This window comes from Archocentrus centrarchus, chromosome 14 (assembly GCF_007364275.1).
Source record: "Archocentrus centrarchus isolate MPI-CPG fArcCen1 chromosome 14, fArcCen1, whole genome shotgun sequence".
Classification (NCBI taxonomy): domain Eukaryota; kingdom Metazoa; phylum Chordata; class Actinopteri; order Cichliformes; family Cichlidae; genus Archocentrus; species Archocentrus centrarchus.
The window spans coordinates 26,443,935-26,458,270 of NC_044359.1; the positions used below are offsets into that span (position 1 = coordinate 26,443,935).

The 14,336-nt window shown below is 38.4% G+C and overlaps 2 protein-coding genes across 3 annotated transcripts in view; one reads left to right on the top strand and one right to left on the bottom strand.

Moving 5' to 3' along the window:
- Nucleotides 1-3,239: 3,239 nt before the first annotated feature.
- Nucleotides 3,240-6,693, top strand: nsrp1 (nuclear speckle splicing regulatory protein 1). Of its 2 annotated transcripts, none has more exons than XM_030747321.1 (7): nucleotides 3,240-3,371; nucleotides 3,921-4,011; nucleotides 4,204-4,260; nucleotides 4,355-4,483; nucleotides 4,574-4,781; nucleotides 4,926-5,028; nucleotides 5,132-6,693. In XM_030747321.1, exons 1-7 carry the CDS (start codon nucleotides 3,352-3,354, stop codon nucleotides 5,922-5,924), a joined length of 1,401 nt encoding a protein of 466 aa, XP_030603181.1. In that variant the 5' UTR covers nucleotides 3,240-3,351; the 3' UTR covers nucleotides 5,925-6,693. The 2 variants fall into 2 exon arrangements, with proteins under 2 accessions (XP_030603181.1, XP_030603182.1); XM_030747322.1 differs by lacking the exon at nucleotides 3,240-3,371 and adding an exon at nucleotides 3,512-3,767.
- A 1,055-nt stretch (nucleotides 6,694-7,748) lies between these two features.
- LOC115792503 (calpain-8-like) overlaps nucleotides 7,749-14,336 on the bottom strand; it is a 7,485-nt gene continuing 897 nt past the window's right edge. Inside the window, exons 5-21 of the mRNA XM_030747063.1 lie at nucleotides 14,042-14,231; nucleotides 13,614-13,691; nucleotides 13,374-13,459; nucleotides 12,582-12,653; nucleotides 12,227-12,384; nucleotides 11,970-12,121; nucleotides 11,686-11,697; nucleotides 11,355-11,551; nucleotides 10,097-10,160; nucleotides 9,935-10,009; nucleotides 9,757-9,814; nucleotides 9,570-9,628; nucleotides 9,364-9,432; nucleotides 9,146-9,224; nucleotides 8,296-8,409; nucleotides 8,154-8,206; nucleotides 7,749-7,830 (exon numbers count right to left, since the gene is read on the bottom strand). Coding sequence (XP_030602923.1) covers nucleotides 7,804-7,830; nucleotides 8,154-8,206; nucleotides 8,296-8,409; nucleotides 9,146-9,224; nucleotides 9,364-9,432; nucleotides 9,570-9,628; nucleotides 9,757-9,814; nucleotides 9,935-10,009; nucleotides 10,097-10,160; nucleotides 11,355-11,551; nucleotides 11,686-11,697; nucleotides 11,970-12,121; nucleotides 12,227-12,384; nucleotides 12,582-12,653; nucleotides 13,374-13,459; nucleotides 13,614-13,691; nucleotides 14,042-14,231 — 1,543 coding nt within the window. The 3' untranslated portion in view covers nucleotides 7,749-7,803. The remainder of the gene's footprint in view (nucleotides 7,831-8,153; nucleotides 8,207-8,295; nucleotides 8,410-9,145; nucleotides 9,225-9,363; nucleotides 9,433-9,569; nucleotides 9,629-9,756; nucleotides 9,815-9,934; nucleotides 10,010-10,096; nucleotides 10,161-11,354; nucleotides 11,552-11,685; nucleotides 11,698-11,969; nucleotides 12,122-12,226; nucleotides 12,385-12,581; nucleotides 12,654-13,373; nucleotides 13,460-13,613; nucleotides 13,692-14,041; nucleotides 14,232-14,336) is intronic.

The window sequence follows — 14,336 nt, forward strand, 5'->3', positions numbered from 1 at the left end:
ATTCACTGAGCTCCAGAGAGCAGCCCATTCTTTCATAAATGTTTGTAGAAGCAGTCTGCATGCATAGGTGCTTGGTTTGATACACCGTGGCCATGGAAGTGACTGGAACACCTGAATTCAGTTATTTGTGTGAGTGAGTGAATACTTTTGACAATATAATGTATAATAAATCTCAGAGTGTCCCTTAATGTGCTTTATTGGTTTTCTAAGGCAGTGTTTTTGTGTGAAGTACTTGACTGTGTTTTAATACACAGGCTACTATCAGTTTAATTCATTTACAATAACTCAAGGCCAAAGATGTGACCAAGTTAACGCTCACAAGTCACTCAAATTGTAAAAGCAAGTCTAAATTAGAAAAAAAACTTTTGTAGAAATCAGTTCAGGAGCGTTAGTCTAAACCTGTTGCTCTCCTGCTTAAAGCTCGTAAAAGAAAAAAGTGGCGCCTTCCTGCAGTTTACCACCCGGTAGTCATGTGATCTTTTGTAAGCATACACAAGTAGCTTCCTGTCTGAACCTGTACAGCTACACTGTTATCTTCACGGCCTGAGGCCACAGATCAAGGATAACAGAGACCTGTCAAAAATGACACAATCAAATACGTTAAATGTGTGTCATCATCAGCAAGTGTAACACAGCCCAGATGCCAGTGTGTTTAGGTATGCACGGATGCATAACGCCAGCACTCCTCCTGTCATTAGCTGTTTTGAAACCTGGTTTCTCTTCATTGTTCTGCACACAGACAAATCAAACGTCATTGTTAAAAATCAAAAACTAAAACATGACACAATGACATCCTTGTTGGCACTAGTAGTGTTTTTTTATTTATTTCTATTTATCACACAAAGAGGAGGGTTGTTCTTTTCAGTTGTTGATACACTAATAGCTGCTCCTAATTTTCAGCTTAGCCCAACCACATTAAGTTTCCTTCAACCACTGCTTCTAGTCGTGTGTAACTACCTGTCCATTTACCCATCACCCCTCAGTTCATTCATCAATCAGGCAGCTTTGGTTGTGATTCACAGGGATTAGCAGTGAGGCCACAGGGGAGATGAGATGCAGATTATGGCAGAGATAATGGTGTTTGGATTCAGAGTCACTCAGACGAGGTGGCTGGGATTCAAAGCTGTAGCTTTAATCACAGGTGAGCGGTGCCCTCCTTGATCTTACCTAATGGAATGAATTACCGCACAGGTTTGGAAGAGAGCATCTGATTAAGCAAATCGAATTAGATAAAAGCATTTAAGATTTAATGTTGTTTTCTCAGCAGTTAAAAACTCACATTCATTTATTACTTTTCTCTGATTATACTTCTTTTCAATGCGAGCCATATTCAGCAGTCAGACATAAAAATAACAGGTAAACCTGATGTGTTTTAAATACTTAAAAATAACTGCTGTAATAAAAGCAAATTGTTTTAATCACATAACAGCCAGTTAATGTGTACTGTAAACTCTTTGAGTTTATTTGTATTATTTGTGTTTGTCTAGCAAAATACATTAATTACATTTATGTAAACACAAGCTCTGATTAACCCAAGATTTAACAAGTAAACTGCTATACAAGCCAAACATGCACATCCAGCAGTTGAAGGGGTGCAGGAACAAGGACGATATCATTAGAAAAAGACAGTCCGCACACTGGAACGCTCATAAAAAATTATTTAATTGCCTTCAAGGTGAAGTAACGTTTCGGGGATCCATGCCCTTCTTCGGACTTCAGCAAAAGTGCTGCCATGATTTTTGTTTTTGCTTTAACATTCTTGACAGATTATTCCAGAGGTCAAGTGTTGTTTGTGTGCCAGTTTGTAAATGATTTCACAAATTACAATTGAGCTATGGTAATACTTTTATCTCAATTTTTCAATTGTAATTAATACATATTTTTGTAGAAAAGTTAACCATTCATACTGTAGTGATGGTGGCCATAACTAAATACTGTACTTAAATACAAACTTGATGTGCTTTATTATTTTCATATGACACCATATTAAACATCTACTGTGCTACACCTCAAAGGCAAATATACTTTCCACTCAGCTTTAATTAAGTTACAATTTATAATGCCCTTCCTGACCAGCAGAACCAAATATTTCAAAGTTATTTATTTAGATTAAAAAAAATAAATAAAATAAAGTGTTCTGCATTGGGATGGGGACATACTCCTGCTTTCTGCACTGAATAAACTATGAAAAAAAAAGAGAAAAAAAAGAAAAAAAGAGTTAGATTAGCTATAAAATGTGGCAAAGCCAATCATTTTTTTGAGATATGTGGTTCATATGTGCAGTGCTGTAGATTACCCAGCAGAAGTAGTTATAATAAACTCATATTCAGTAAAATGTTGGGTACACATTAATGTAGCAGTTTGAATCCAGGAACAAGTAAAAATAATCAAAATAATTAATTTTATTTTTACTTTCACAAGCTGCTCTTGGTTACTTTGTGTAGTATTTTTATTTATGTAACAGCATTTTATAGCAGCAGTATCAGTAGACTACTTTTACTAAGGTAAATGATTTGAGTAGCCCACTGCTTCCACCAAGTGGCATTTAGGAACAGAATTATGAGCATTAGGCTATGTATATTAATACATATTTACGTTATGATTACTATTGATGAGTTCTGTTACCTCTTCAGGCCTGTAAGCATTAATAAGCTGGCATGAGCCGGATAAAATCAACTGGTTCTGGTATTTGTGAGCGATCACAGCAGGCAGACAGCCTATGCGTAAATTAACCTACAATTGAAGCACTGTCGCCATCTTGTGGTAACAAACGTGAAATACCACTATCACTGTAACACTCGGTTATTTGACTTTGCGCTCTAATAAAATACAGCCCCAGTTCCAAAAAGGTTGGGTGCTGTGTTAATGTAAATATCAGAATGCAGTGATCTGCAAATCTGTTCAAATTTATTCACAATAGAATAAATGTTTTAAATGTTCATACATTGTGCTTTTTCATGCAAAATATTGGCTCATTTGAATTTGATGGCAGCAACACATCTCAAAAAAGTTGTAATGGGAGCAACAAAAAGCTCTAAATAAGTATACTTATTTGTAGCTTTTTTTTCTTTCTAATAACCTGAATATTGCATAATATTATCCAGGTAAGTCGGATTTTGTTTATCCAATGTTGCCTCCGTGGGTTCAAGTGCCAGTTGACGTCCGTACATTCGTAACAGAGGCTCAAACCCATAACAGCAGCAACTCTAACTCCCCCCAAAATATGGCTATGGCTCCGTGGTGTGGTGACCTTATTAACTGCCTGCTGAGCTGCAGCTTCGCACAGTGTTTGTACGAACCCCCTGAAATTGTGTCGAATCTGCTGTGCGCGTCCACAGCCAGTGGAGCAAGATGGCGGTCCCTACAAAACAGTAAGTTCCAGCTATGCTAGCATGGTTATGACAGCAGGTTATTATTTAGTTTCAGTTTATTAGGGTTATATTTACAGTCGCGATAAAGAGCTTCTTTCAGTGTAACAGCCGTGTCGTTCCAGCTCGGAATCATGTATAAGAACGGAGGCTCTTCTCTCGCAGTTAGCGAAATGCTAACGTTATGCTATTCTCTCTTATAACTTATTAAAAAAGCATCCTCTTATCGTTCGTCATCAAAGGCCCGTTTTGTGTTTTTCACGCGTACCACACATCGATCAGCTGATTTATTTGAACCCAAATAGGTGGCTGTCGTTAGGAGGAGTTTGCAGCAAACGTTATTCATTCAAAATGCAGCCAATTTGGTCTCTTTAATGCGTGAGATAACAAATAAATAAGGTATGTTATGATTGATTTGGGTTTTATGTCACAGTCAGATCAATACCTTTGCATTTCTTCCGGCGAAGATACAACTTTTCATGATTATAACCGGTAAAGGTTTTGCATTCGCAAAGACAGGATTAAAGACGCCTGTTTCCTAATTGTCCTCAGGTATGGGCTGATTTTGCCACAAAAGAAGGGATTATCAAAGACCACAACCCTACCGAAACCCTCTGTGTTCGGGGATGACTCCGATGAAGAGGTTGGTAAACGGATTTGTCACAAACAGGATATTACAATTTGTTCTTGGTCATTTAGCAAACTCAATTTGGTTCAGATATTTTGATTGTTGAGAAAGCAAAAAGAAATAATAATGAATCCACTAACTCGTTTGCATGTTTACAGACTTATGTTTAAATTTGCTGAAAACATTTTAATATGTTTTGTTCCCCAGACCTCGGTTGGGGAAAGTCTGCAGAGAGAATCAATAAAAAAGAAGATGATGAAACAGGTAAGAGCAGTCTTGAATCTGTATACTGTCATGATTTTCTTAATGGCCCTCTTCTTTTTTTCTTCTTCATCTTTCTGTTTTCCTCTTTCTGAAGACACGTCTGGAGATGCAGAAGGCCCTGGAGCAGGACAGTACTGTATATGACTATGATGGTGTGTACGATGACATTCAGAAACAGAGACTTGAGACCAACAAAAAAATTCTGGGAGGCGCTGACAAAAGGGTAAACTCATTTATGTTTGTGCTTCGGTTCCATTCAGGTTGTGTTATGGTGTCTGTTTGGTGTAATACTGTCCGTGTCTCCTTGTTACAGCCAAAATACATCCACCAGTTAATGAAAGCAGTAGAGGACCGAAAGAAAGAACAAGAACGAAGGGAGGAGAGGAAGATTCAGAAGGAAAGAGAGGCAGAAGGAGAGAAGTTTGCGGATAAAGAGGCTTACGTTACATCTGCCTATAGGCAAAAACTGCAGGAGCAGAAGGAGGAGCAGGAAAGAGAGAGGAGAGAGGCAGAGATGGAAGGTTAGAGTGATACTTTACAGTTATTATTATATATGTTTAATAATCATATATTTAATGACTGATGCAGGTCTTCATAATCTGTGAGGATTCTGGATATTGTAAATACAAAGTGTGTCTTATTTGTTTAAATTTGTCTTTGCTTAGCTGCTTTGGATGTGAAGAAACAAAAAGACCTGAGTGGCTTTTATCGGCACCTGCTGAATCAGACTGTGGGAGAGGAGGCAATACCAGATCGCTCGGCAGTCAAGTCAGTCATAGCTCCTCGTTACTTCCTCATCAATGAACACGAGCACATACATTTATTTTTTTAATATTTACGAACCTTTATTATGTCTCTGTGCCTTTCACAGACCTCAAACTTCAACAGTTTCAAAAGACTCAGAGAAGATGTCACCTGTTCCCTCACCTTCGTCCCATGAAAATATCCCAAGTTCAAGCAGTGACACTGAGGAAGGCCATGAGCAGAGATCTGGGTTTATGAAGCCTGGAGGCGGCTCTGCACACTCAAAGCGCCAGTACAGGCAGAGGTCACCTTCATCAGGGAGCGGAGATGACAAGGAGAGGGAAAAAGAAAAGGAGCGAGACAGACATAAAAAGAGTCACAGAGACCAAGACAGAGGGAGGGATAGGGATAGGGAAAGAGACAGAAACAGGGGGAGGGAAAGAGATGACAGGCATGGAGAAAGAAGAAGTGACAGGGATAGAAGGAGGGACAGAGACCGAGGCAGAGAAGATGACAGAGGTAGAGGCAGGGGGGATACGGAGAGGGAAGACAGGCATGGGAAGAGGGAGAGGAGCCCCAGAGAAAGAGAACGGGATAAGAATGGGGAGAGGGAAAAGAGAAGGAAACCAGATGAAGACAAGTGGAAAGATAGACATCTGGAGGAAGAGAAGGAACCAGAGAAGGAGAAGAGTCTGAAGAGGGAAGAAAAGGATCTCGAAAAGAAGGAAGAAGGCAAAGAATGCACAAAGGGGAACAAAGATGAGCAGAAAAATCAAGGCGAGGAGGAAGAGGAGGAGAAGGCAAATAAGTTTGCAAAGCGCAGCACGGATCACACTGTGAGTTCGGCGAGAGAGAGGTACATGGCCAGGCAGATGGCGCGCTCGGCATCTAAAAGCTATATTGAGAAAGAGGAGGACTGAGAGCACACAAAGAAAACATCCCCAAACTGCACTCAGATTTTATATTTTGTTTAAAAAAGCAAATGTTTTTTTTTTCTTCTTTAAACACTTAATACTTATTGAACTTGAGTGGTTCCTTCTGAAAAATACACTTTTTAGCAACTTAAAATGAAGCTGTATGTAAGAGCCTTATTTAAAAGTTTAGGGGAAAATCCTCAAACAGGAGGAAATTGGAAAAAATGCATTTTTAAGGACTGTTTTTTGCTGTGGATTAATACACACTTGGTATACGAGTGGGTCTTTAAAAACTAAAACAGGATGGGATAAACTGCAGCGCTTGTGTTCCTTGTAAAGAACTTCCTCCCCTTTGCAGTGCCGAATATCGATCTTTGTAAAATTTCTGGACAGCTGTGGAGGTTTGTAGCAAAATGAGTAAGATGACAACACTTCTAAGTAGAGTAAGTTTGTTGTTGGTTATAGCCTTTTCATGGCACAGTAATACAATTATAGGACATTACCAACCTTTTCCTGTAACCACGCAGTGAACAGACTGTGTGAGTGTTTTTGATTTCTCTTTGTAAAAAACAAAAAATGTTGACCTGTAAAATATGATAATTTTGCCAGAGTCTCTTGTGTCCTGTTATAAAGGAATGAGTGTAAATAGTAAGTTTTACCTCAGCTGCTAAACTGGGAATGTGAATGAGTGTGGAATTACTTGTGCAGTGATGATGTGTTCATTCACTTTTACATTTTAGGTGCATTCAGTGATAGGCTAATAAAATAAGATCTGGTCCACAGTTACTGCTGTTCCTCCTCGTCATTCTTAATTCCATGTTGAAATGAGCAAAAGAATGAACATTGAGAAGATAATTCAGAGGGTAACTATTTTTTATTGCAGAAAGATTTTGTGAAAACTGAAATGGATTACTGTTGGCCACCGCCACTAATATGGAAGCTTGTTTTCAGCCACTGAAGTTTTTTTGCCATCCAGAAGTCAAACTTTGAGGTTATGTTATCACAGTTTTTACTAACTCAATGTTGAGAAAGTAAAAATTGGAGTTGTAAAAATGCATCAATGTGATTTATTTATCACAAGATATTTTGAATTTGTATAATTTGCACAGATATGTTCATCACTGCTGAGAAAGGACCGACTGATTTGAACTCCACCCACGCTCTTGATAACAGAATAGAAAAGACTTAATCAACTGGTTGAAACAACCACAACAAAAAATAGTTTTTTGGATTAAATGATTTTGGGTAATCCCTCAGTAATTTCATGTTTAACATCAGAATGATTTAAACTGTGGGTTAGTCCTTTGGAAAAAGTCAAGCTGTAATCACTAGAGTGCAAAATCAAGCCAGTGGGAAAATGCCAAAAACTGAAGCTTCCTCCAAAAGTAAGTAAATTCTAATATTTATGTTGCTTAGCACTAATTAGCAGGTATCTGTCCATGGCACACTAATAGTTTATGAATGTGGCTTGCTAGATTTAGCTGAAGGTTTATTCCAACCTCTTGTCCACATGCAGTCACTTATGATTCCAAAACAAACCCATCTTTCAATTACAGTCTATGCAGAAATGCAGCCTTTGTAAAAGCACAATTAATAATGATTTGGCAGTTGATTAAGCATTAAGTAAAAAGCTTACTATATATGAGTTCTTATGGTGTACCTTTACATTGCAGTACAAGAATAAATTCTGAAAAGGAAATCGGGGGGGGGGACTGGCTATTCAGCCTACAGTGATTTGTCATGCAAAAGAAAAAAACCAACAGTTAACATTCTCAGCCTGGCAGCCCCGGTAAAAGCTGTCCAGCTCTCGTGGTGGTGCACGATGACATGAAAGCAAGTCTGCTTGGAGGAATCTTCTCGTGCAGCTCTCCTGATTCAGTCTGGTCTAGTTGTACATGTAGGTGATCAACCACTGGAACAAGAGAAAAGGCAGCTTACAGACTTATGATTTAGTTTACTTATGGCTAATTTCTGTACTGTAATGTAATGTAAGTGTTCTGTATTTACTCAGAACTGTAGTAATGCAAATGATGGATATATAGTTTAAAAACCAATGACTTGAAGAATAATTCTGTTTTACATTAGCTACAATTAACCCAGCAGTAACAATAAAATGCAGTTCTTACATATTCTATTACACACAATTGGAAAGAACAATTAATAGTAACACCTATAAAAAGAAATTGCGTACTTAGATGAAAAGAAATGATTGAATCCTTATGGAAATATACTTGCCTCTTCCCAGGTCAGGTTGATCGCTCCATCAGTTGATTTGCCATTGAAAATGCCTGCAGAGAAAACCACAATACAACACAAGCTTAATTACATTTTAAAATGGATGTATTATATAGTGATTAGTGGTTGCCACGTCACTTACCCGACATCTTATCCAGGCGCAACATGAGAGTGATGAAATTCTCCAAAGAGGTGGTGGAGGAGCCAGAATACCGAAACATCATCAACCCCACGATGCCGTCATTCACATTCATTCCTGGTAAAGACACGAGGAGAAAGTGAAAGTTAAAATATGAAGCAAGTTCCAAATGAACTACTGAGTTTAAAATGACAGTGTCATGGTCCTGGTGGCCCAGTGTTTTGAGTTCCTTTTGTGCAGTTCTGTTTCCCTGTGAGATTCCTGTGTTTTCATGATATGGGTTTTGTTCTTGGTTTATTTTAGGTTGTGGGTCTTTTTAGTTTCCGGGATTTATATTGAATCCCTGCTCCGTGTGTTGTCCTTCCTGTGTCTTTGCGTTCAGGTGTCGGGTTGTCTTTGTCCCTTGTCTTTTATGTATCCTGTTCCTCGTTTTAAGTCTGCGTCAGTCAGTTCCTGTTTTATTTTGACAGTCTTGTGTTCCCTGTATTTTGTGTTTGCGTTTGCTTCCTTTGTGTTATTAGTTTCATCTGAGTCACCTATTGCTCCCTGCTGTGCCCACTCTCCACTCTTTTTGTGTGTGTGTATTTAAGCCGTCAGTTTTTCTCTGCACTTTGTTGCGGCGTCATCTGTGTCCCCCCGGATGTGTTTCCCCAGTTTAGTGTTTTGTTACGCTGTTCTCCCAGGCTTGGTGTTTTAGCCTTGGTTGAGATTTTATTTGTTTTGTGACTTGTGAGCCTCCATTAAATAAATACTGTTAGAGTTTAGCTCTGTTGTATTGCTTCCTGCTTTGTAGTCCTTCCCTTCCTGCCACACAGCCTCATATGACAGAAACTATAACAGTAAGTAGTGTTACCTGCAGCCTCAATTGCCTTGCGGAGCTCATGGTTAGACAGGGATCCATTTTTATTCACATCAGAGCGATAGAAGAGATTCTGCAAACAAGATGCACTTTAAATATGTCTGTTTTTTTAAAAACTGCATGTGAGAGACATGTTAGGTTAATGTGTCCAAAAACTCTGAAGGAGAGAGGATTTAATTATGTCTGAATCTTGGCCATACTTGCTGCATTACCTTGTATTCCTGAATCTTCTTCCAGAGAACTGAGAATTTGGCAGTGGTCATTGTCATCCTTTGATCGAGCTGTGCACGTTAAGGATATCATATTAAAAACGCTGAAATTCATGATTAAAATATTCAGTTTGACAGTCAGCGTTGATCATTTTGGATGTGATATAACATAAAAATCAAAAGAAACATAGCTGCATATTTCAGGATACATCCACCAAGGCAATCATACTCCTGCAGGTATCCAGACTAAAGCCTCTGTGCCCATTTCCTGTGGATGGAAAAACTTTAATGTTCTATATAGAAACAAAAGACACCCCCCCCCCCCCCCCCAAAAAAAAAGAAAAGAAAAAAAATGAGGATTCTTAGGTTTTTTTATAGCACACACGATCATCTTACCACAAGGGAAATTTTCCTTCAGGAGCTTCTGGAGCTGTCTGGCACTCAGCTCACAATTCTAACAACAAGCAAAGAAACAACTCAGATGTATCAGTGCAGATCAAGAAAAGATGAGGAGCAGATGGATGAGCTTGGAGAAAACATTTAAAGCGAAGAAGGAGTAGAAAAGTATTCACACCTGATCAGTGTAGAGCTGAAATAAAGCCAGGTTGGGATCCTCATCAGTGGCTTTCTCCTTGTCTTTGTCACAGATCTAAAAGAGCAAAATTATCTGTTATTAGCAGCAGTGTGAAATAGAAGCTCTAAAACTGACAAATTATATAACGCAGTCTTTTCAAACCTCAGAAAGATGGTCATTATCTTCATCATCATCACCTCCAACATCATTACCAACTTCAAAGACACTGCATGCAGAGGAGAAAGTTTAAAAATAGCTTAAATCCTTTTGTGCAGAAATTTCATTCTATACAAAGGCTAATTTAGAATGACCGGTTTACGTGCTTGTCTTAACATGCATGTGAAATCAACACCATCAAAGCTGAACATTCATCCACCTGCTGCCCTCACATCACATGATGAAGTTACTAGAGAGACCAGTCTTGGCCCAACTATGATTAAACATTAAAACATCTCTCGAGCCTCTGCAGTTTGCTTACAGACCAAATCTGTTAGTGGATGATGAAATCATCTACATGCTCCGCAAAACTTACTCCTATCTAGACAGTGACAGCTGCACCATCTTTGAACTCTCATTTAACTGCTACTGACGGAGAAGTTACAGAAGATGTCAGTAAACACATCTCACCTCCCCCACTCACCCCTGTATTTCACAGCCTGGCTGGTTAATAAAGTAAAAACTTCATGTGATATGGTATTGGTTTCTGGTGATAATGAGATAAATTGACTCTATTATAAGAAAACAGCCATAAAAGACGGTGTTAGATTCACTCATATTCAAATAAGCCTGCTCCAGTCTGCATGCTAAAGTATCCTTGGGAAAAATATTGAACCCAATGTATTCATCCGAGTGTGTTAGATCCATCCATTCACTTCCGCTTATCCCCTTCAGAGTCACAGGGGGGCTGGAGCCTATCCCGGCTGACATAGGGCGAGAGGCAGGGTACACCCTGTACAGGTCGCCAGCCTGTCGCAGGGCCAACACAGAGAGACAGACAACATCCACACTCACTTTCATGCTCTCAGTCACATCTATGGGCAATTTAGAGTAGCCAATTAACCTAATCCCAGTAAGTGCATGTGTTTGGACTGTGGGAGGAAACCCACGCAGACACAGGGAGAACATGCAAACTCTACACAGAGAGAGAGGGAGAGGCCCGGACCAAGGTGGAATCGAACCCAGGCCTTCCAGATGGTATTCTAACTGTGAGGCAGCAGCGCTAACCACCGTGCTGCCTGTTAGATGCCATCTGCTGAATGTTTGAATGTTAGATAGAAAGCAGAAAAAATGTATGAATGTGTCTGACTGGGTGAATGCAAATGTGTTCTATAAGGTCCTTTGATTGCTCAAGTAAGAATTCGTCTATTTAGTCCATTTACCAGTGGGACTTACCCACTGAAACATCAAAGCCAGCCTTTACCTGATCTTAGCATCAGCTTTGGTGTAGACAGTAAGAACGAAGTCTGCAGTGATGTAGTCTTCCAGGGCGGATGGGATGATCACATACTCTCCAGGGTCCAGATTGTGTAGTTTGACCAGTTCTCTTTCATTACTATAAACCTGCGTCGCCTCCACGAGGCTGTCAAAGAAGGAGTTGTCCAGGTGTCGTCGTGGGGTCTGCGAGAAATATGAAGAAACACGTGATGAAATGTTGTTATTTAGGTTGCTTAAATGTTGAAACTGCTTTCAGAACATGGGCAAAGTTTCAAATATTTATTTTTTAAATATTATTTTTTATTGTTTGTACTTACCCCTGGTGGAATCTGTTAATTGTAAAATGGGAAGAAGAATTACAGTAAACAGTTTTGCAGGGAGAAAAACTTGTCTCCATGGTAACACTAAACAATGAATGTGAAATGCTTTTTATTTATTTATTTATTTTAATCTTGCTAATGCAACTGTCCTAATAGGTAACTACTGTCTTAATAGTAATGCCATAGAGCATAATTTTAATTATATTGTTTATTCTCCTTTATTACTCAGTTGTTGTATTTAATAATTATTTATATTTCAGAGAACATTTCAGAATATGTACCTTATAGATGTCAAATTCATGAGGAACAATCTTCTTGCGGTACCCCTGGTGAGGTTTCTGTATCAGGGAGATCAAGATGCTTTTGCTCTTTGGCTCCTCCTTGTCTGTAACACTCACCTGGATTCGATACTGAGGGTTTGATGCAAAGGTAGCTGCAGAGAGTGGGAAACATTAACAATGCTAATTCTTTTTTTTTTCTTTCAGAAATGTGCAGTAATGTTAAAGTAAAAAAAAAAACATGAATGAACTGGGCTCACGGATATCCTTGTTGACAAGTGCGGATCTGTTTGCTACCCAGCTGCCTTCATAATCCACACATTTCCACTGACATGTGAAGTCACCATCAGTAAAGTTAGGGGTCTCACTGCAGATGGACAAATCACTGAAATAGCAACAGAAGTCCTCCAACTGCATCCTGACAGACAGAAAAATAGAAAGAGATAAAATAAAAAAATAAAAAGGCAAGAAAAACATTAAACATCAACCATTCAGACATAAACCTTTGCAAAATACTACATCAAAAATAATCATATGATTTTAAATTTTATGTTTTAGTCTGTGTTATTCTGCAAGTGATTTCTTTATGTGGGACTTTTTATTAAGCTAATTTACCAGAACTCTCCATCGTCACGGTCGGAATACTTTACTTGATCTTCTGGCTTCACTGTGCTCCACAAATCTGACCTGACAACATGAAACAAAAAAGTTAATAACAGACGTCAACACAGCAAAACAGATTAGTGTTTTATATATATATATATATATATATATATATATATATATATATATATATATATATATGGCTTTTTTAGATGTTTTCTGGTAAAGTCTAATCTGGCATTTTCTGGTAGATTTAGTTAATGATGTGCTGAGGGTTTGTCATTGTGTCATTTGGCTGGACTTTCCTAAGTTGCTGTTCTTTAGTACAAAGGATCCTTGACTCACCCACCACTGTTGTGATCTGAGCATGTCTTGGCAGCTTTATGTTTTTTTGTAACAACTTGACTGCTGCTAGTGTCCCCACTATGTCTCTGTTTTGTTTGTTTGTTTGTTTTTGCTGCCTAAAGATGGTCTTTTTCTCTTGTGCTGGGAGCTCAGAGTTTACAACAGCCTGTAAATGTAAACCCCACACATAAAACCAGTTCCCGATTTTTTTTGTTTATGAAAGAAAAAAGTTGTCCATGAAACAATTTTTGAGTGAATTATATAAATACATAAAAAAAAAACTGAAACTATAAGTACATTATAAAAATAATTGTATATTGGAGTTACAGTTTTTTGCCTGAATAATTATCATGAAACTGTATCTTGAATATGTTTTGGTACAGAGCTAAAATAGTAAATATTGCATCGTTATCAACGCTAAATGGACCCAGTCTTGTAACTGTATGTTTGATCAGTTACTTGTCGCTCCACCGTCCATTCCACTCCAATTCACCATGTGGATTCATGACTCGCACCAGCCTGACTTGAGCGCCATTTAAATCCACCTTCAGAAAAAAAAAATAGCAAAGTGAAAAAAATCAGAAATTGGAAATCATTATCACCAAATATTAGTTGATACTGTGGATATTTTGCTGCAATTAAGCTCTCAACAAAACCATTTTCTGATGTTGAATACAGGTTTTCAGCTCCAGAATTTACCTCAGTGATACCTGTGATAGAATAGGCATGCGAGTTCACCAATCCAGTGTCAGGGTCAATGTCACTGTCAGTGGTAAACTGAAAAACAAGGTGGACTTTATTGATCCCAGAGTGAAATTCATACGTTTTACATGCTTACTACATTACACATCTGCTGCTTTTATGAGAACTGATGACAGATAGCTGTGGGTACAAATGATTTTCTGTATCTCCCAGTAGTCTCCTAGTATGGATGTTTTTTTGTTTTGTTTTGTTTTGTTTTTATTCCTTAAAGATATTGTGGAATAAAATGTAACAGATGTAAGTGGGTAATCAGAGTTTTTCAGGATGGCTTGAAAAAGGCAGAAAAAGTAAATTAATTTATATAGTTAAAAAAAAATGTTTTTTGTTTGTTTGTTTTGTTATTCCTTTATGAATGTGGTTCTTACCAATTTGGAGGGAGTCCCACAGCAAATCAGTGATTTGCAGTCAGTGGCTCTTCTTAGTGTGAGCCAAATCTCCCCATGATCTGGTGAGTTGGGCTCCTTGAGTGTGTAGGTCTGGTTCACACCTCCAGTGAAATCTTTGCAGGCCTCTGATGGATACCCAGCCTCCATGTCTGCATATGAGCCACAAACTCTGAAGATGACACACAGAGAAGGAGAAACATTTTTAAATATATGACATTTGTATCACAGATGTGACCCTCTAAACTGTTATATATATGAAAACATGTGGTCACGT